Below are 22,000 nucleotides of genomic sequence, written 5' to 3'. Positions count from 1 at the left end.
CGCCGGTACGCTGAGTTTTTTTAAATCGCACTTTACGTGACGAGCTGTGCTCGTCATGAGCGTGCGAGGAGGCTACCTCATGACGAGCCCAGCTCGTCATGAGCGTGGAAGGGGTTAATTAAAAATACCAATACATTTTAAATATAAATTACCTTAACAGCATTAAATTACTTCCCACCCTACACCCACAACTCACTCCACATACAATTTTAAACAATTAAAATATTTATCAATTAATACATTATTAAAAATTAATAAACACTTAATAATGAACAAACAATAAATAAATTAACGACACCAATAAATTATAATTAACAATTACAAATAAATTACTACCCACCTTATTTCACTATACACCCACATGCCGCTCCAAAAATGTATTAATATAATCAACATAATTATCAATTAATTAAAATTGACAAGCAATTACTAATTAAATAATAATAAATTAATTATCAATACCAATAAACAAAAAATAATAATTACTAAAGTACAATTAAATTACTTCCCACCCTATTCCCCTATAAACTAATAAACAGCTACGGAACTAAAACGCAAACGTTTATTACAAATAATGATTCATTCCAAAAAAATATTATTTAATTGACTATAATGAAATTACTCCCCACCCTATTCCCCTATAAACCCACACCCGCTCCAATAATTAACACAATTAACATAATTAGCAATTCATAATAATTAAATCACCAATTATTGATTAATTAACAATAAATTAATTATCAATATCAATAAACAAAACATAATAAATACTTAATTACAATTAAATTACTTCCCAACCTATTCCCCTATAAACCCACAACCAGCTACAGAACTAAAACGCTAAATGTAATTAAAAATAAATAATAATTCATAAAAAATAATATTTAATTCACTATAATTAAATTACTTCCCACTCTATTCCCCATTAAACCCACAACCCGCTACGGTACTAAAACGTATAATTTACTTTAAAAAAAAATACTAACTTCTAAAAAATGTATACATATATGTTAAAAAAAACAATATTTAACAAAAAACATAATACATACATATAAAATACATAGCAATATAAACATCGATATTATTAACATAGATATTTTTGTATCAATATTAATAACTTCGATATGTCTTACCTTACCCCTTTACTGCGCCGAACGGTCCGCGCTAGTGTGGAACGTCCTATTGCGCGGGCGGGGCCGCGACGGCCAACGCACGTGCGCAACACTACCGAGGTAGTGCACGCGACGGCCGTTGGCCGTCGCCAGCAGCAATGAGGTTACATTCGATATTCCATTTGATATTCTGTCGACAATATTCTTGACATCGATATTCCGTCCCCACGATATTAAAAACTCAATATTTATGTATATCAATAAAAAGAACTTGGGTGTATATCTGTCACCCCTTCAAGCATCAAGAAAGATCATCAAGCAGCAGGGCCGTCTTCTGTGGGGCCATGCAATCCTTCTGAAATTTTCCACAGGCCTAGGAGTGTACTGAAGAGGTGTTCTGAGGGTCCAATATGTATACCTGATGCCACCCTCTGAAGTGGGAGGACGTCCTGTGCTACCCCCACATCTGGTTCTGAAAAGTTCTTGGCTTCTCCTGCCACGGTTCCAAGAAGTCTGTGGTGACAACGGCTGGTATCAAGTTCCATTGTGTGTGCTGGAGAGAAGTGTAAGTGGGCACCACCTAGAGCAATTTTGGCAGGATGGCCCATCCTGCCTAATCCCAGTCCCCTTTGTCTCACAGGAATATACAAAGCCCACCAGCAGAACCAGTCACAGTCAAGAGACTCAGGACACTGGCAACTGACACCAAATTCCTAGGGAAAGAAAATTCCAACTTTCTAAAAGTGGCCTTTTTAGAAGCAGAACTTAAATTTCGACTTTACCCTTAAAGAGGATTTTAAATTGCAATTTGAATCCAAACACAATAGTTCTATTTGCTTGTGAACCAAAGTTAGTACTTATTAAATGTAATAAGGTAACCCAATGTCATTCAATGGGAGAGATAGGCCTCACAGTCGTGAAAAAAGAATGTAGGAGATTTTCACGACAAGAACATGTAAAACTTAAACCTATGTGTCCTACCTCTAAAATACAATGCACTCTCTTATATGGGCCTTTAAGACCTACCAAAGGGATAACTTGTAGCCATTAAAAAGGAAGGTTTGGGCCTAGTAAAAGTTATACTTTGCCAGACCAAAACGGATGTTTATAACTGCACAACAGGCTGCAATTGCAGGGCTGGAACATATTTTAAATGACTGCTTTAGTGGGTTGCACAATGAGTGTTGTAGGCCCTCCGTTGCATTTAATTTACAGGCCCTGGATATATGTAGGAACAATTTATTAGGGACTTACTAGTAGAATAAGAGTGTCAATGAGGTTTATGCCAGTTTTACCATATTTAAGGGAGAAAGTACAAGCACTTTAACACTGGTTAGCAGTGGTAAGGTGCAGAGAATCCTAATGTTAGCAAAATCGTATTTAGAAAACAGGAGGGGTGTAGGCAAAACATATGGAAGTGAGGGCCAGGTCAAATACAGTTGAAGCAGTGGAAGGATACAAGCCATCCATTCAAAAGAAAGGTAAAGAAGTTATGCTCTAAGACATCAAACCAGTATTTTCATCTTTTACACTAGGTAGGTATATACCGCATTATGTAAAGTATTAAACTGAGGATTTTCTAAGATGTATTACTTTACCTCCGGCAGATATATATGAAAGAGGTCTGAAATGTTCATCACCCCCGAAGTATGGTCGGTTTGATGTCTTGGGCTCAAGTGTCACCTCCGTAATCCTGTCCATATTTTCTGAGACCCAGCCGCGGTCGGTAGGGGAGTACCTGCCGGGGCAGTGATGTGGATAGGGGGAGGGGCATGGTGGGGGTTAGTAATGTATGGATAATGGAGGTTTGCAGGTAAGTAAACATTTAAATAAATCAAACTAATTTTGTTGCGCGCACTGCATTGCATTTGGGGATGCAGTGCACACAACGAAATTCGTTTGATTTATTTATATGTTTACTTACCTGCAAACCTCTATTATCCATACATTACTAACCCCCACCCTGCCCCTCCCTCTCCCCACGTCACCGCCCCGGCAGGTACTCCCCTACCGACCGCGGCTGCTGAGACCGGTATAATTACTCTTCATGTGAATTTCTGTTATTCAGTTCTCGAACTAACTTCTTAGAGTTCACTCTTTCACACCATTTGTAAAAGATGGTTATATTTATATTCTCTAGATTCTTTTTTGAAATTCTCATCATTGAACATTTTCAGTCAAACCATATATTCTGCGGATCCAGGGCTCTCGACCTGGGTGTTTAGTAATTTCTTTTCATTACGACTTTTTTTATAGTTCCTTTTTGTTGGTCTCCTTTACAGAATTACTCATCCTCTAAAGATTTACTATTAGTACCTAGTTGCTACTTGGTCCTTGGGTAAGTTGTACCTATACTACAAGGTCCTCTGATAGTATTCACTATTCTTCCCTCCTTTACTTTTTTTCATACAAAAAGTTTTGCCTTTGCATCACTCTACTGGGTGTAGAATCTTTGGGTATCCCTTTCTTTCTCTTTTTTATATACTTGATGCACTGGATGTTCTTTGGTTTTTTTAGGTTTACCTTAAGTTATACATGGAGTTCACTGCATGTATGTATAGTATACAGCTTTAACAGACTCACTGTACTTCATTGCCATATGTTTTATGTCATGTTATATGATTTTTTTATACAGATATTTATGTGGCTGCTCCTGAAAAAGGCGTGTGTCATGTCAAAACGCGCATAGAGAATACTATCTACATCTACAAAGACTAGCCACCTGTGGTTTATACCACTCTAATATGAATGTTTGTCTTATAAGTTGTTGAGCTATTCGCTCCATAAGTGTATGTGAATTCATTATTTTTATTACATGTGTTGGTATATTGTCTGTGATGTTATTGTTATGTCATTATGGATGTTTATGTCTGAATTTTAAAATTTGTATGATTAAAATGAACTGTTTTTAACTTCTTAATGGTAGTACACTGAGCCTGTGTATAAACACAAGCTCAGTGTACTACCATTAAGCAGTTAAAAACTGTTCATTTTATTCATACAAATTTTAAAGTTCTGACATAAACATCCATAATCCTTTATGTATAGGACCTGATTATCGCCTGCTCTAGGAGAGGGCCTTGGCATCGCTGAAGCTTTTCTTCAAGCTCGTGCGTGTGGTGGTCACATGCTATTGGGTTTTGAGTGCGTTTTTATAAAAAGACAGCACGCAATTGGACAAAGCGGGTGCATGTCCCACCTTTGTATCCGCCCACGGCCTTAGGCTTGTGAGAGCGAGCAGCAGCACCATCTGTTTCTAATTATCGTGCCCACGTCTCGCGCTTGCTTTAATTGTAAACAGATGGCGGTCTGGCTGGCCCTGGCTTTTTTTTCTATTTAACCATCAACCGGACTGTCGCCCCCTGGTAGGATTGAAAGTCAACCAAAGTTTCCAGTTTCAATGCTCCGAAACGGGGAAGAAATAGAGCGACCCTAACCTAGCCCGGGGACAGCAAGGATGACTCTGAGCAAGGGAATGGTGGCTACACTCATCACCATCATGCAGTTTCTCGAGAATGACCTTGTTTTCATCAATAGCTCCTCGAGTCCCCTTTGGCGGTCATGACAGTAACATCCGTGAATACATGCATCCCTTAGCCGAGTCAGTATCATATGCTAATGACCCGATGCCATGTCTACGCTATGACAGCCCTTTAATCTGTTCCAGGAAACTTCCCATCACTCTTTCTATCTTCTGGCATGAAAGAGAATCAGTCTCCTGATGCGCTCACCCGGACTGCCGCCCACTAGCAGGATTGAAAGTCAACCAAAATTTCCCATTTCAATGTTCCAAAATGGGGAAGGAATCATGCGACCCTAGCCTAGCCGGGGACAGCAGGGATGACTCAGCGCAAGGGAATGATGGCTACATGCATCGCCATTGCACAATTTCTGGAGAATTACCTTGTTTACCTCAATAGCTCCTCGATTCCCCGTTGGCGGCCATGACAGTTACATTCTGGAATACATACATTCCTTAGCCAAGTCAGTATCATATGCTAATGACCCTATGCCATGTCTACGCTATGACAGCCCTTTACTCTGTTTCAGCAGACTCCCCAATCCTCTTTCTATCATTCCGGGATGAAAGATGAGCAGTCTCCTGATGCTCAATGGCAACAAGACTGTGCTCCCACTTTGTGGCCTACTGGAAGTGGCTACTTGAGATAGGCTGTCATGTTCCGAGGTTGTTTCTGGGAGCCGTGGGTTTTATGTTAGGTGGATGGCAGTAGCTCTTTGTTTTTGCCACATTGGTTTATTACCATGTACTTTAATTCAATCTGTGGTCAATTTGAATAATTTTAACAGTTACATCCGGGAATTGTACTGCCTTCAGCGAATCGGCAGCAATGTTGGTAACAGCCACCAGGCAGAGGGATACGCGCAATAACTGGACACGCTGTTCTTCTACGCTTGCTTGCTTGTAGTGGAGCGCATGTAAGAGGGGGGGGGTGAGGGCAGGAAGGAAGGGCCAGAAATCTTGAGAATAGCACACCCTAAACATCCATGAGCATCTAAATAAATATGCATCTAAAGTTTTGTTTGTATGGCATGAAGCAATAGTCGCCCCTTTATGCAGTCGAGCGGAGTCGTGTTTTTGATTTTGCCTTCCTTTGTGGAGTTGAAGCAACAGGTATGCATCCATGTTTGTTGAGCATGAGCCTTGGATACAGAGTAATCCAACCTCATGTGGTTAATAGTTGTACATCACAACCAAATAGTTTCTAAAATGTTTGTGTTGTTCACTTGTTGCAATGAATTGAGTCACTACTAGTGGCATTTTGAAGAAAGCCTTAAAATATCTAATAGGGTGTGTGGACATTAATGGCGGCTTGTTGCAGGAGGTCTGTTATTTAAAGTACGTGGGGTCACATTGAATTTTAGCACACTCACATATTATACAGTTTTTTTGCACTGGGCACTTTATCAGCGACAGATGGACATAGATAGACTATTGTGCACAGGGATATGTAATATATGTAATATACAAATGATGTGGATGTAATCAATTCCCCAGTATTATTAATTTACCTTGGATGGTCAGAAATTGGGGGTATCAGACCGTTATGAATTTAACTAAAGCTTTTGCACTAATTGTAGCAATTGTATTAATGAGACTAACAGACATTGGGCTACATTTAAACTTCTATGTCTATGACTGTGAAACGTTACGTAAAGTTTTTTTATGCACTTGTCACTTTAAAAATGTCCGGAGAATAGTAACCTGTGTCATGTGATCAAGCCTTCGTTGGGAGCAGAAACGTTATGGCGGCTAAGCGAATAAAGGATTAACTACCTGGAAATTTGGGTTCATGTCCGTGCCTTTGGATACAGAAAATACAGAGTGTGTTACTATAATTTGATTGATTGTTTCGCACGACCACACACAGAGCCCCTTTCTCGAGGAGTGTCAGCACGCAAGTGGAGCAACAACGCTGAGTCTGCTCGTCAGGAAACTTCCATCCCGAAAATATACGCAGCGCTTGACCCCCCACCCCCTGAGCTCTTGTACTTCCGGATACCATCATAGCTGCCAAGGTTTCAGATTGCTATGAGTGACATTTTCATAATTCATAGCTGCCAAGGTTTCAAATTGCTATGTGTGACATTTTCATAATTTCATTGTAATTATGAGTGACATTTCAACAACTATGAGTGACACTTCATCGCAAGCAACAATCAAGCAATGAAACATATGGAGAAACATATAAATATCAGAAATGAGACTCATTGGAGCAACAACAAACTCTAAGAAGTGCGCTAACAGCGGGCCTGCCTGCGTAGAGCGCCAGCGAGCTGCACTGCCAATCAATACTGCCCGTGCTGAGTGGCGGCCTGAGTAAAAGCAACCACGAAAACTAAAAACAAAATAAGCAAAGTCTCACGGTATGTGTAGAGACGAGATCCAGTGTGGAAACCAGCATATTTACACCATGTGCCAATGTTGGCAACTGAGCGCCCCCTTATAACATCCCTAAAACAAATAAAGTTATCCTCCAAGCGAACTGATATCAAACTAGTCATAAACAATACAGGTGGAAACAATCCTTTTAAACATGCGGCAGAGTTAATTTACACACACGTGTCAAGGAATATAAGAAATTTGTGACCCTCCCTCTGCAGTGAATCATAACGTGCTCACCATGCCTACAATGTGAAAATGATACCGATCACTCAACTCCTTAGTCAATGAACATGAATAGTGATAATCACAATTGAAAAACGCACAAATGTAGTGATTGCTGCCTAGATTAACAATATATTAACTATGACCTTTATCCCGATGGTACAGTTCAGACACAAAAGTTTATATGCACCCTTGTCATTGAAAACAAGAACGAAAAGAAAAATGATTCAGTGCTCCATGAGCAATTATTCGTTGTTTGTTTATGTATAAAGATGAGCAACAGCATTTCACCGCGTGTGGCACTAATGTCCTCTTACTGAAAAATGCAGCACATTCTTGTTACATGTTGACTTACGTATTCGTCTCCTCCCAGAACCCCTTGAAGCACACCTCCTTGAAGCCCGCCGGCACAATCCACTGTGTGTGTTCTGTTCTTCTTCTGCAGCCCCCAGGCTGAGGCAGCGTGACTCTCAGTGACGACGGGCCCTCTCATAGCGGTCGCATGAGATCAAGCAGTACTCTCCATCACCATGGCCTCGAGTCAGTCGGCCGGCCCGGACTGCTCTGAAGTAATTCGCCGGCGGGTGGCGTGGCCGCTAATAATTCATCTCCTGGCCGGTCAGTCCTGCTCCAGTGTGGGCAGACCTGCAGGGCAGGACAGGGTCTGAGGTCACGGCGAAAAGCAGCGTGGTTGGTGCGAGCCAGCCACTGAGCACCTACCTTCGGGGCGAGTTAGCGCTTGTAAACTGCTCAACATGCAGTTGGACAACACTGCGCATCAGGACATTAACCGGACAACTAAAGGTGCCACTGCTGCCACAAGACCAAACTGCCTGCCGGTCCGGAGCTGTGAAAATGACCTTAAGGTACACTCCCTCAGAGGCAGGTTCGGCTTGATGTGTGCGATAATTAGGCATTGAGGGCATGTATATGTGACCTTTAAACCGTAAGTTCCAATCAAGACAGACTTTACTTTCTCAGCTGAATTCAACCTGTTTGTGCAGACTACATGCAGAGCTGCTGTATGTAACTGTACGCAGGCTGAATTACGTATTACTAAAAGTAAATTAGAGTAGGAAGAAACAGTGCGTGACTTACTCTGTGTCGCCGCAGAGCCCCATTGGCCGTACGTGGACATAACGGCGGCCGGCCTGCCATCATTAGAGAGGCTCTGTGAGCAGCAGGCAAGGCAGCCTGCCTGCACTCGCAGATTGATTCGCCCGCCGTTTTAACTTCCTGTTCCTGGTCCGGACGTGACGGCACTCACCGCCGCACATCCGGATTAAAATCCCGGCCCCCTGGTGACATCACGGTCAGTGATTGGCTCTCTAATTACGGACTGAGAGGGCAGGCAGCCCGCCCCCCGCTGTTTCATGAGCAGTGCTGGCGCCACAGCTGCACCGGCATTGCCGCTTTCTGGTTAACTATTTAGGGACACAGCACGGAACTTAGTAGGCGCACCTCGGAGCAGCAGAGAGAGCCACGAGCATAGTGACAGAGGCGCCGCTGGTGGCTCGCCTGGAGCAGGTTAAAAATGCGTGACATTGCATTTCAGTGCGGTGATGCGGATCACCGCACTGAAATGCGTGAGCGTCACGCCTGTTGCGTGACGCTTGGCAGGACTGATAATTTCAGTCTAATTATGAGTGACATTTCAACAAGTACGAGTGAAACTTTCGAGAAACTCAAAGAATATCTTAAATCTCTTGCCAAACACCAGATTCGGAAGGGCACTAACCTAGAGCCCAGTTTACTTATGCTCATGAGCATGACGTGCTGAAAGCAAATTAAATAAGGATTGGTGAAGGTACTAGTGACACTTATTTCTCTGCAGCAAGCAGCACGTGGCTGGATAGACAATAAACCAACGAAACACTGCAGTAAGTGTGTTTAATTCTTATATCACCTTGACCAGCATAGCTGCCAAATGTGTTACATTTGGGTAGTTTCAATGTGCGTATAATAAGTGGCATTCACTACCTAACGAGTGACAATTTCTAGCAAGTAAATCTAAGCAGTAACTAGTATTTTTGTGCCTTTCTATGAATTTTCGATTATTATGCATGGTAAAAACCCAGCTTCTGTAGTTAACAGTCAAGGCCAGACAAGTGGAAACCTTGCAATACAAACTACTCATCAACGTGTCCCAGATGACAAGTACATGAAGATGTAACAAAGATAAGCACCTGCCCCTACATTTGCTGTACCTGAAATAGCCTTCTTGTACAATGCCCTAAATTACATAATTTCATCACTAGAAAAACCCAGAAGTTCCTCCGACTTTTAAATAACTAAAGGGTTCTGCAGAACACAAAACTGCCCACCCGACCTACGAGCTGAGAGGCACAAGAGCGGATCTCAGCTGCTACTATTATTTAATAAAGATTAAAAACCATCTGAAGTTTGGTAAAGCTCCTCAATCTATCCTAATGGCACATACAAAGTACCACTACCAACACCCTATCAACCATGCACCCAGAGCGCGCAGAGAAACCTCGCTGTGAGTATAAGCGCTATATGATAGACAAACATGAAGGGGCACCAAAGTACTCCACAATTCAAAAGTGGCTCAGGTCTATCATATAGAACATGCTACATAAATACTAACACAGTACTTTAAAAAAAATCCCTATTAACATCTGCTCCACGTGTTACCTCTTTAGTAGGCCGACCAGCCTGTGACCATGTGCAGATGTTTGAAATCCTGCCGGATCTTTCAGTGACAAGCTGCCCTCCTCTGCTTTAATTTTCCCACCTTTACTGCCCCTCCTCGGACCCCACTTTCTCAATTATATGATGCTGCTTAGAACATCACTTCAGAGCCTCTCTGTCCCAGGTGGAGCCCGGCCAATTCCAAACAGGATGTGAGGCCCCAACAACACTCTTCATTCTCACTGGTGCCTAGTGTTGGCAGATGGGCAGCAGAAAAACAAATTAAAAGAGATGGCCAGCCTTTGCCTACTTACTGAGCAGGGCCCCTCCCTGTCGGAATCAATCGGGGGAGCATCATTCTAGGGCCTCTATCTGTCAAGGTGGGACCGGGTCCAACAGGAAGGATGTGCTAGGCCCCAACATGAAGAAGTTACAGACAGATGCAGGCATCTCGGCTGCGGAAGTGTCAGAGTCTCAGCTGACTCGTACCATTTATTATTCTCACAAGCTGACTGAGGTCAGAGCAGTATTCTCACATACAACAACGCCTTTTGCTAGTACTGTCAGAAACTAGCTTTTGAATTATCAGCGGATCTTTTGCGAAATAAACCGGAAAGATATTAAGGGGGCCAGAAAAACACAGTTGTTCGGAGCCTGGCAGACATTGTAAGTGAGCTACAGCAAGTTCTGTCACACACAGGGCCGGACTGGGAACAACAACCGGCCCTGGCAAAGTGCTCGGCCGGCCCCCCCGCCCCACTCGGGGGGGTGGGGATAGCCAGCAGGACTAAAAGATACATTGTAGCACTAAGTGGACAGTAGTGCACACGATCATTAACCGTTTACTGAGCCTGCTGGCAAGTCTGGGGGAGCAGCAGAGCCAGTGCAAGTGTGTCACAGGCGCCGGCGCAGGTGTTAGCAGCCTGGCATAGCCAGTTCAATCAGCGCTGGTATGGCAGAGTGAGAATGGGATTAAAATGGGTGACAATGCATTTCAGTGCGGTGATGCGAAACACCACACTGAAATGCGTTAGTGTCACACCCCATGCGTGACACTTGGCAGGCATGGGTTACCATCGGCACAGCACGGAGGAACCGAGTAGGAGGACGTGGCAACTCACTGTGAGAGCCAAGGTAGGAACAAGGGAGCATATCTGGGGGTGAGAAAGTACCAGAGAGCGGGTGTATAGGTATAGGATTTCCTAGTTTTATACCAAACACCACGCTACCACAAGGAACATTATTGCGAGATGTCAGTCGACACGGTTAGGGACAGGGAGGCTGCAGCTAATGATATGTTTTCTGACAGCCCCTCATCGACGTCAGGCACTAATCAACAAGAGGCCAGCAGCAGAAATATTAAGGATTTAAACTCCACAAAAGAAATATTTAAAAAGTTGGAATAAAAGATGAAGAATGAGCAGAGCAACTGATGGGAGTCGAAGTCACTCCAAAAGTACATTGACGTGGGCAGAATCCAGAGGGGCTTAAGAATTTTAAATGCCCCCGAGCGGATGTACGGCATTACGATGCGTACTTTTACAACGCGTTTTTTTCAACGCAAGTCGTTACTACGACTTGCGTTGGAGGGGGTGCGGACTTAGGAATTTTTTAATTTACTATTCCAACACCAGCCTACGTACAGTAGGGAAGGTGTTGGATAGTAAATTAAAAAAGTCCTTGTCCTGCAGCTCCCTCCAGCGCAAGTCGTGGTAACGACTTGCGTTAAAAAGACCGCGTTGTAACGGCACGGCGGTGTAACAGCCGCGTCGTAAAGGCTGTTCACCCCCCGAGCTATGAAGACCCAAACCCTGATCTAATGAGAGAGTGGGCAGAGAGTAATTTAGACTCGTCTAGAAGGCTGGTGTTAATACTAATTAAGTATGCTGATATAGATAGAGCACAGCTTCTAAAAGATATAGATGACATCAATGAGGAGCTGGGGCAAATGAAACAGACAGAGGAAATGGAGAAACTAAGGAAAGAGATGATGACATGCCTGAAAAAAGAGGAAGATAAAATAAAAGAAAGGAAGGCCTATAAATTTCAAAGAGACCGAACTGATTTTGAACTGGATCAAATGTTTACCTTTTCAAAGAAATATGGTAGGTACAGGGTTGTTAAGAACAAGCCAACAATCAAGACACGTGATACTAACAGATGCACTGAGGCACGATCTGAAATATCACAGCCTGATTTAAGTTCTGGAATCGGCAGTGAGTCAGAAACAGAAATGAGGAATCCAGACCTCACAGGCAATCCAAAAAAAACACTACCAAGTGAAGAACTGTTTTTTTAATCCGAGCAACGGTGACAAACACTCCGCCCAAGAATACCCAGACAAAACTACGAAAAATCATCAACTTCAGGCGCAGGCAGAGGTGAAAAGCAAATAAATGGAGCACAAAACTATCCCAAAAAGAGAGGAAGGGGACACTGGAAAAAGAACTAAATGAGAATATGATGGCAAGCAGGCAAAACAACACTGTAAGGAACCTCTCAAAAATAGCCTTAACATCTGAGGAAGAAAACATTTTGAGTTTAGGACTGTCTTTTGCACCTGGAGCAAACTTTGATTATGCGTCAATAAGAATAGATGTGTACAAAACAGTGAGAAAACTGAAACTCAAAAAATACAATGTTTTGAAGCACGCCCAAGAGGGGGAACGTGATGAAGCACATACATTATTGCAAGATTTCCCCAACTTATCACAATTGGATGTACCATTGTTTAATGAAATTGAAAGCCTATGGGTTAATACAGAACAAACAGAGGCACCAATAAGTCAGGAGGCCTCCCTGCTTGAAGTTAGAAATCAAAATCCAATGAGAATGCCAAAAGAAAAATTACAACCAACTCCTTTCAAACAAGCGTCTACATTTAATCCTATAATGCCCCGGGATGCAATTGATGTCTTCCATGAGACTCTAACAGCACAATTAAAGAAGCTCAATAAATATATGGGAAAAACCAAAATTAAATACAACAATCAACAACGATGATTCTACAATCTTGTGACCAAGCTGAAAAAGGACAAGAATTTGATTATTAGAAAGAGTGACAAAGGAGGCAATGTGGTCATCTGGCCAGTGGCGTCACTAGGGTTGGTGTCACCCGGTGCGGGTAACTCATGGTGTCACCCCCTCACCACTTACCGCATGGACCTCATGTGCCATCAGCGGGTTTGCCTTCCAGTCTGCACCCTTTCCACTGTTTACCTAGGGGTAACCCTGCGCGAGTTTCAGGACGCTCATCTGCGTGTCCAGCGTTGTCCCTTGTATTTTGCGAGCATTTGTGCCTGTATTTGCTCAATATAAACTCACTCAACTGCAGTTTGGTTCACTCTGCGTCTGGGCGTTATACTTAGTTCACTGGTTTCCACCGTATTGAATTATTCTCTGGTTCAGGCCTTTCCTAAAGCCACTTTTAATAACCACTAACTCTGTGTTGATACAACCATTGCCAGGCAGTTTTCTGTGTCTCAACCCACTGCCCACTAAGCAAACTAAAATGATCGCCTTATTGTAAATGGTTCCATTTACTCAGTAGCGCCGAGGGGCCTGCATAGTTAATGTGTGCCATCTGACATACATTGATAGTGAAATGAATGTCACAGCGCCCAAGTAAAGACCGGAATCATTCTTACAGGTTTGAAGCGGCCACGGGGCCATGTGTATCCGTTCTCTCTTTATTATACATATTCCTTGCTTTACTTTTTGCTCTCTCGCCTGCCCACCGACCTCTCAATTCTCACTGTAGCCTATCCTTCCATGTCCACTCCTTCCTTTCACCCTCCTTTGCCATTATGTGTTCTCCTTTCCCTCCCTAACCCATATATACAATCTGGAATGTTTCTGAGTTGCATGTATGAACTTTAGATGCCTTAGACGCAAAAATGCAGCAACTCGGCTGCGCGCTGAGCCAGTGCACCTGATCGAGTATGGGCCCAGATGTCTACATAACATAAAAGCATAAGAACTACAGCCCCAGGCTGTCATGGTATTTCTTAAGAACAACACTAATGTGTAGAGTCCTGCTGAAAAAGATTTGGCTTTCTCTGACAACACACCAAAAGCAACAGTATGTTCGTCAATCTGTGATGTTTTGACATCCCCGCCTTCTAGTTTGCTGTACTGTCACTTTTGTAAAGTTTATTTATCTTTTTGTTTAAAATGATGAGAATGAAAGGAAATAAAGCACCATAACACGTGGTAAAGAAGACACGAATATCCGACACAACAGCATTGATCTCATTAACTAAAGTCTGGTACAGCCATATCGTGTTATCAATGCCATAAAGACTAACGTAGAATGAGACCAAAACAATGACGGTTTTTGTCACTTTTATCTCTGCACTGTTGCCCTGATCCAGGGTCCTGACAGCATCCATTTTCTTTTTATGTTTGTGCAAGATGAGCAAAATGCGATAGCTTGCCAGGGCCAAAAATCATAGGGTGAAACAGAACATTTAATGTTGTCTTTCTCAAACATGCTGGCCTTGGTTCTTCTGAGGATACCTGGCGAGCACTGGAACTTAAGTGTGCCCTGTCATACTGATTTATGTCAGTTGGGTCGAAGCGCTCACTGACACAATCCTCAGCACACCAAGGACTCTTTCAGAGCAGAAAACGAGCCCACGAAGTCACCATGCCCTGCTCCTCCCCCACTCTCTGCTGAATACACTCTGACTCTCCCTACTGTACACACATGTCTGGGTTAAAAAAAAAAGTCTGATGTCGGATACTTCCCAGAGCGACATAGCGGCATGTCAGACTCAAAAGACAGAGAACAGCACACATTATTAATGGGGGGAGGGATACCTCCAGCTCCAATGATAGGATACTGCCACTAAGCCATTAATTAAGGAGCCACCACGCCAGTACACACAAACACGGCTGAAATAACTGCATGTTAGGACTATTTCCTCACAACTTAAATGAGAAAGTGGCCTCAAAACACTTTGCATCATTATCTTGGCATTGAACCACGCACCTTAAAACAGCCGTTACTTAACTAACTTGTAACTACCATAAGCATTTATTTTAAGGATTTACTTTTCCAGCATTCGGTTTATTCTTGAGAACACAATTTACATCTACAAGTCCCAACATTTTAGCCACTATCCATGGGTGCTGACGGGTTCCTAATTCCTTTATAGGTAGTAGCTACCAGAAGGCCTTATTACCAACCAAGAAATGGGTTCCAGATGCAACAGCTGTTATTTATATAGTGGGTTTGAAAGTTAAAGAATACAGTTGCACAGATTACTATAAAGGTTCTTATGCTAAATCCATCTCAGAATGTTTGCATTTGGAGGGTGTGCAACTCACGGGGAAGCGTTTGTATTTAGAAGATGTGGAACACACTGGAAAGTCACACTGATCTTGCTTAATATTGTGAAATAAAGCCGGCATCCAGCCAGGACAAATACTATATGAAATAGCACAATAAGAGAAATGATAAAAGGAATTTAGACGTGTGACGTAAAAATGCAAAAAAGGAAAACCCGAGCACTGGTTTAATATACACATGCCAACGACAACGAAGTCAATGAGGGAGGAATGATAATTACAAACACCTTGAATGGGAGGAAGAGAAAGCGACGCTCGTCACCTGTCAGACAGCAAGGGTTTACAAGTGAGTTTCTGAAATGTGTAATTGCGGGAGTGACAGCACGCAAAGCAGAGGGGCGCAGCTCAGGCGGGCTTTCCCTCCCACCCCAATGTGATGCTGCACAACTCGGGTCAGACTGCCTGGGGCTGGAGAGTGGGAGTACGTAAGAGCCTGCTCTCCGGCGGGTCCTTCTACACCTGCCATCGACCGCCACAGCTTTATATAAGGAGAGCACGCTCGCCGGCAGACTCCGCCATGGCGCAACCGGCAGCCGGAGAGAAAAGGGGGGAAACCAGCCTTAGGGGGCTGTGAGCACAGGCGCGTTCCTTACCTCAGTCTGCACACGAGGTCCCGCGAGCCCCGGCCGGTCTCGGAGGCCCTCGCCTGTGAGCTATGGTGTGGGGGCACAATCAGGAAACTATGGGGTAAAAGAAAACCCCGAGCCCCGGGAGCTAAACCCTTCGGCGGGGCCAGGTGGGGATCGGCCGCACGGTACTCCTGGGTTCAGTGGATCATGCAAAAGCATTCTGCCGCTGCTTGCGTGAGTGATGTTTGGAAGTTGAACGTCATTGACGTCCGACGCTGACGTCGTACAGCGGCCTAATAATAATCTTGGCCTGCGTCCGGGTAATGGGTTGGGTGATACCTTCACATGGGGTGACACCGTGTGCCTCTGCTTTAAAGCAGAGTCTCACACTGTCACCCCATGTGATGGTGTCACCCGGTGCGGTCCGCACCCTCCTAGTGACGCCACTGCATCTGGCCACAAGAAGAATACCTTAAGGAAGCCTTTTCACAGCTCGATGATAGGGACTTCTACATTAGGAACACAGCACCAAATTTAAAAATTGTGTACGCAACTTATTATAATAAATTAACAACATGGAAGATCAAAGGCTTGATTACGGACAATGAATACAAGTATCTAAAGAGGGATAATCCAGTAACACCTACGCTATACTTTATTCCTAAAGTACATAAGAATGCCATTCAACCGCTAGGGCGACCAATCATATGAGCCATAGGAAGTCTCCTAGAGCATACAACTGTATATGTGGACTTTTTTTTGCAGGAGTTTGTAAAGAGCTTACCATGCTACATTCGCGACACAGCGGATTTTTTTAGACCAATTGAGAGGTTGGAATGGAAAGAAAATTACTTTTTAATGACAATGGACGTGACATCCCTATACACCAGTATCAATCATGCGGATGTACTGAAAGCCACCAAACATTACTTGTCTCAACGAGCGTCTGGTCACAAAGAACATAATAAGATGTTGTTGGATATGTTGGAATTTTGTCTAACTAACAATAATTTTAAGTTTAATAATCTTCTCTTTCAGCAGACCAGAGGAGTTGCCATGGGGCCCAGGTTTTCTCCCAGTTATGCCTTTCTCCATATGGGCTACGGAGAGGAGGTGGCCCTCATGGGCACTCATAGTCAAAGTATGCACAATCATGTTCGTAAGTGGCTTAGATTTATAGATGATCTGTTTGTAGTTTGGCAAGGCACTGAGCAAGAAGCTAGGTCATTTGTGGAAGCACTCAATGAAAATAATATCAATCTTCACTTCACAATGACCAATAGCGCCAATTCAGGTATTTTTTGGGATACTGAAATCTTTATTTGTAACAACAAAGTGGAAAGCAAAATATACAGAAAAGAGACAGCAGGTAACACTACTCTCCACGCATCCAGTGCTCATCCCAGACATCTAATTGAGAGCATACCCTATGGGGAAATGCTGGGGTTACGCAGAATATGCAGCAATGAACAAGTCTTGAAAACCGCACAAGCCGAGAGTACAAAAAGATTCAGTGGAAGAGGGTATAGACAGCAAACCATCGAGAGAGCCATAATCAAATCAATGGTTCCAACGAGAGAATCTTTACTAAATGTAGAACATAACACTGAACAAAGAAACAGTAGAAGGAATTGGATTCCACATTTAGGATGATAACTAGATTCAGTAACCAACACAAACAGATAAGAAATATTATCCAAGAAAACTGGCCATTAGTACTGAGTGAAAATGTGATAGGACCCCTGCGCCGCAGAGGGTGTCCATCACACATAGCAAATCACCCTCCATGAGGGATACTTTAGTCAACACCAATCCAGAAGTAATAGAAAAAAACAGTTGGCTACAGACTAATAAGGGATTTTTCAAATGCTGTACATGTAAAGCTTGTGTTCGCGGTGTAAATAAAAAAGCTTACACAACTCCATTCAGTGACAGGCCCTCTAAAATACAGATATTCCTCATGTGTAAAACCGATTATGCTGTCTATGTGCTGGAGTGCCCCTGTGACGCGGGTTCGATTCCCGACACGGCAGGGTCGTGGACCAGGGTCAGTGGACTCGATAATTCTCGCCTCGGTGCCTACTCTAACCAGGGGTCCCACTCAGCAACTCTGGGCATTAGCTTGCCTAATCTCCACAACGGCCCCATCAACGCCGGGGATGCTTGGCTCCACCTTGGGGATTCCCAGCAGGGACCATTCCACAGGGAAAGCCAGGACGGGTTCCCCAGCGGTATACAGCGTCAGGACGCCGACTGGCAACAGTGTGCTTTACAAGTATACACATTACATTACTTATCCGGTGGCACGCCACTTCAGGGAGGCACACAATTCCAATAACTCAGGCCTCAATACTTGTTATTTACAACATTCCAGCGAGTAGAGGAGGAGGTGATAGGGAAAGTAAGCTGCGTAGAATGGAAACGAGATTCATACTGCAATTAGATTCAAAGGCACCAGAAGCCCTAAATTCCACGGAGGATCTGTACACATGCTTAGGGGAATAAGTAGACTGCAGGATAATCTTTGAGGAAAAATAATGTGTTTTTAGCTTTTTAAATGCAATTATATACTACTTACTTTCATTTAATGATTTTTATATAAATAAATATTTATTTATGTGAAAATAGTTGCACACAGTACAATATAGTAAATATATATTAGCAATACTACAACTGATTTTCATGACCAAGTAGAGATCTAGTGCCACAATGAATTTATGCATGAAGGCATATGGAGTATACCAAAAGATAGTAATGAGCAGATATGTCTAGGCAGTATTGTACATACTGCCTATATAATGCCTATAATTTGTACATATTATAAAACAATACCATAATCTAAAATTGTATTTAATTTTATAGGGTTTTATACTTATGTCTTATCATATTTATAGATGTTTTATATTGTGATATTTATTTATTTATTGATAAAGAACAAATTCTTAATGTTTTTACACGAATATTTATTACGCCTGATATTTGCACTATGATTATGTACAGTCAGAATTAACATCCAGGAATAATCAATTGACATTGCTTTATTTTGCACTATTATAACCAATACATGAACACATTTGCGAACAGATGATTCGGCTTGATAGTTTACCTGTCAATGAATGGGAATCTTAAATGCCCTTGCTCTGAAAGTATTTTACAATGAAGAATATACGTGATTACGAGACAGGAGTTCTGTTATTTAAAGTACGTGGAGTCACATTGAATTTTAGCACACTCACATATTATACCGTTTTTTTGCACTGGGAACTTTATCAGAGACAGATGGACATAGATAGACTATTGTGCACAGGGATATGTAATATACAAATGATGTGGATGTAATCAATGCCCCAGTATTATTCATTTACCTTGGATGGTCAGAAATTGGGGGTATCAGACCGTTATGAATTTAACTAAAGCTATTGCACTAATTATAGCAATTGTATTAATGAGACTAACAGACATTGGGCTACATTTAAAGTTCTATGTCTATGACTCTGTGCACTTGTCACGTGATCAAGGCTCCTTTGGGAGCAGAAACGTTATGGCGGCACAGCGAATAAAGGATTAGGGGATAGATGTATCAAGCTTTTTTCTTGTCGCAAACGCTGCGATTCGCAAAATAGCAGCGTTTGCGACAAGAAAAACGGGAAATAAGATGTATCATGCAAAAAGTGTGCAATATTAAGGAATCGCAAATTTTGCGTTTCCTCAACATTGCGCAAGCATTTAAGAAATCGCAAATTGCCATTTCTTAAATGCTATGTATGAAACATTTCATTTTAGCGAATTTTGGCTAAGAAATTACCACCAACTTGTAGTTGGTGGTAATTTGCGAAATCTTTTACAAGTGCACTTTATGCAATTTGTAAAGGTGCCATGTGCCGCTCATACATGCCCTTAGGGCATGTATGTGCGCCATATGCGCACACATGTTGTTTTCAGGTGTGCAGCAGGGTGTCCTTGAGACATCCCTGCACCCTTGAAATTATTCTCAATTTGCGATTAGCAAATTGCGAATCGCAAATTGAGAATAATTTCACATTCATTCCTATGGGCCTCCTGGCCCATAGAAATGAATGGGAAATTATTCCTTATTTGCGATTAGCAATTTGCTAATCGCAAATAAGGAATTTTAAGAAATCGCAAAAAAATAGCGAATTTCTACATACATGCCATTTTGTAATTCCCAAATAGTGATTCCTTAAAAATCGCTATTTGGAAATCGCAAAAGGGTATGTTGATACATCTAGCCCTAACTACCTGGAAATTTGGGTCAGTGTCCGTGCCTTTGGATACAGGAAATGCGAAGTGTGTTAATATATATATATATATATATATATATATATATATATATATACCGTTAGAAACAGGGTGATTAGGAGGTGTCAAGTTCACTTGCATGAGTTCACATCTCGCTGTTGTTCACTGAACCGGAAAATCAGCTCTCACACATTATCTTGCATCTCTTGGCGACGGATAAACAGTGGCAACATTACCTCTCACCCCAGGTATGAGACTTCTTGTACAGCGGCTACAATCATCACTTTGAGTTCCGCTTGGTGGTGTCAACTTTTCTTGAAGTACCTGCATCACTGTGGAGAAGGGTTGCTTTTAAACATGCCAAGTGCTGTGTGATGGCACCTTCTGAGCTTTGTCTGACCCAACATTTGGGCATTATAAGATTACCTTTCATCTGGTTCTGTTTCCCAGGATAAGGTTTTTTGTTCTGCCACTGAAGTGTAGTTTCAGCATTCAATGTGCGACCATTGCTTTCCCATACCTGAGCCTCCCTATGAATTAGAGAAACTGATTTTTATGGAGGGCGTTGTGGAGCTGTTATATTTCATATGGTTGTGTAGTAGTAGTATTTACTCACGGAAGATCTCAGTACTATTAATGTCTGAATCATTTCCTGGGTCAGCATTCCTTGTCTAAAATCTCTCGACTTAAACAACATAAAATAAATACCATGACGTTTACAGAACAACCGCTTTTACTGGCAGGGACAGGTGAAATGCAGACCGTGCGTTCTTTCTTACCATCATCTCATTTCCGCAGAATCCTGCCTGGGGTACGGCTTGAGCTTTGACCCAGCGCTCACCTCCCACCAGCTCCTCAAAAGAAGGGCCGGTGCAGAACACGTCCGAGGTATTCGTAAAATGCATGTCTGGGATGCTGTACTTGAACCTCTCTAGCAGGCACTTCTTAAGAGACACGGTCATTTGTGAACTTTCACATTGAACAGTGGGGACGATCTCACTGCGATCTGAAACGAAACAGGATCAGGTGATTACTAATCGAATGCAGGTATTTAGCACTGCGGCTGGGCAACACTACATGTGAAAACACAATAATCGTAAAACGCACATTGGTTTTCCTGGTTCCCCATGTCAGCATATTTGCAGTAAGTACAGTTTTTAACTGGGAGGCTGGCATATATCCATGCTGTACATTACAAGTTCTGCCCCTAAGTAAATGTATCAGTGAAATCAGTGGTCGAAGACAGTGGGAACCATTGCGAGCCGAGCTCCACTACTTTTATTCTAGCTGTTGCAATATCTCTTTTTATCTTACAGTTGGCGTCTTTTGTAACCCCCAGAATTAGATGAAGAAATTGAGGGGACACATTCTCCACCTTCCTATGACTTAGACCCTCCATCTACTACACTTCATCCTCTGACCAGGTTCATGCAGCGAGGAGAGCGCTTCTGTTCTTGGCAGTGACTGAGGGTTCAATAACGGTCTGGGGTAGGTAAGTCAAGTGTTGCATCAACTCCTTAAAACAGAGGAGAATATAGTGACTAGTAAAAAGAATGGCAGTGGAGTAATGAGAGGGGGAGGGTAAAAGGTGGAGGAAGTCAAAGACAGGTGGCAATTTTAGGAGGAAGGAAGAGAAAACAGGACAAAGGTGGGAAGTGAGAATTACAAAAGGAAGAAGGATGGAGGATTGGTGGGACAGAAGGAGGAGACCTAGACAAGGTATGGAAAAAAGATTGAGGAGAGGGAATGGATGAAGAAAGAGGGGAATAGTAGAGAATGAGGAGAAAGATAGATAGACCGGTGGATGGGGATGTATGGGGATACATATGTCAGGTTGAGGTGGAGTTGAAGGGGCAATTGCATGACAATATTAAAGGTAAGTAAAGAAACTGGGCAACTTACGACTGCAGCCATGAAGCGTGGCCACG

The 22,000-nt window shown here is 42.6% G+C and overlaps 1 protein-coding gene across 1 annotated transcript in view; it reads right to left on the bottom strand.

The window, feature by feature from the left end:
- Window positions 1-22,000, bottom strand: part of LOC144823826 (uromodulin-like) — a 242,182-nt gene that overhangs the window by 99,884 nt on the left and 120,298 nt on the right. The window contains exon 5 of the mRNA XM_078682687.1: window positions 20,852-21,078. Within this exon, the coding sequence (XP_078538813.1) occupies window positions 20,852-21,078 (227 nt within the window). The remainder of the gene's footprint in view (window positions 1-20,851; window positions 21,079-22,000) is intronic.

The sequence above is a fragment of the Lissotriton helveticus genome, chromosome 3_1, assembly GCF_964261635.1.
Source record: "Lissotriton helveticus chromosome 3_1, aLisHel1.1, whole genome shotgun sequence".
Classification (NCBI taxonomy): Eukaryota; Metazoa; Chordata; class Amphibia; order Caudata; family Salamandridae; genus Lissotriton; species Lissotriton helveticus.
Note: the sequence above shows the minus strand (reverse complement) of the source record. Positions and strands in the feature narration are given on the sequence as shown.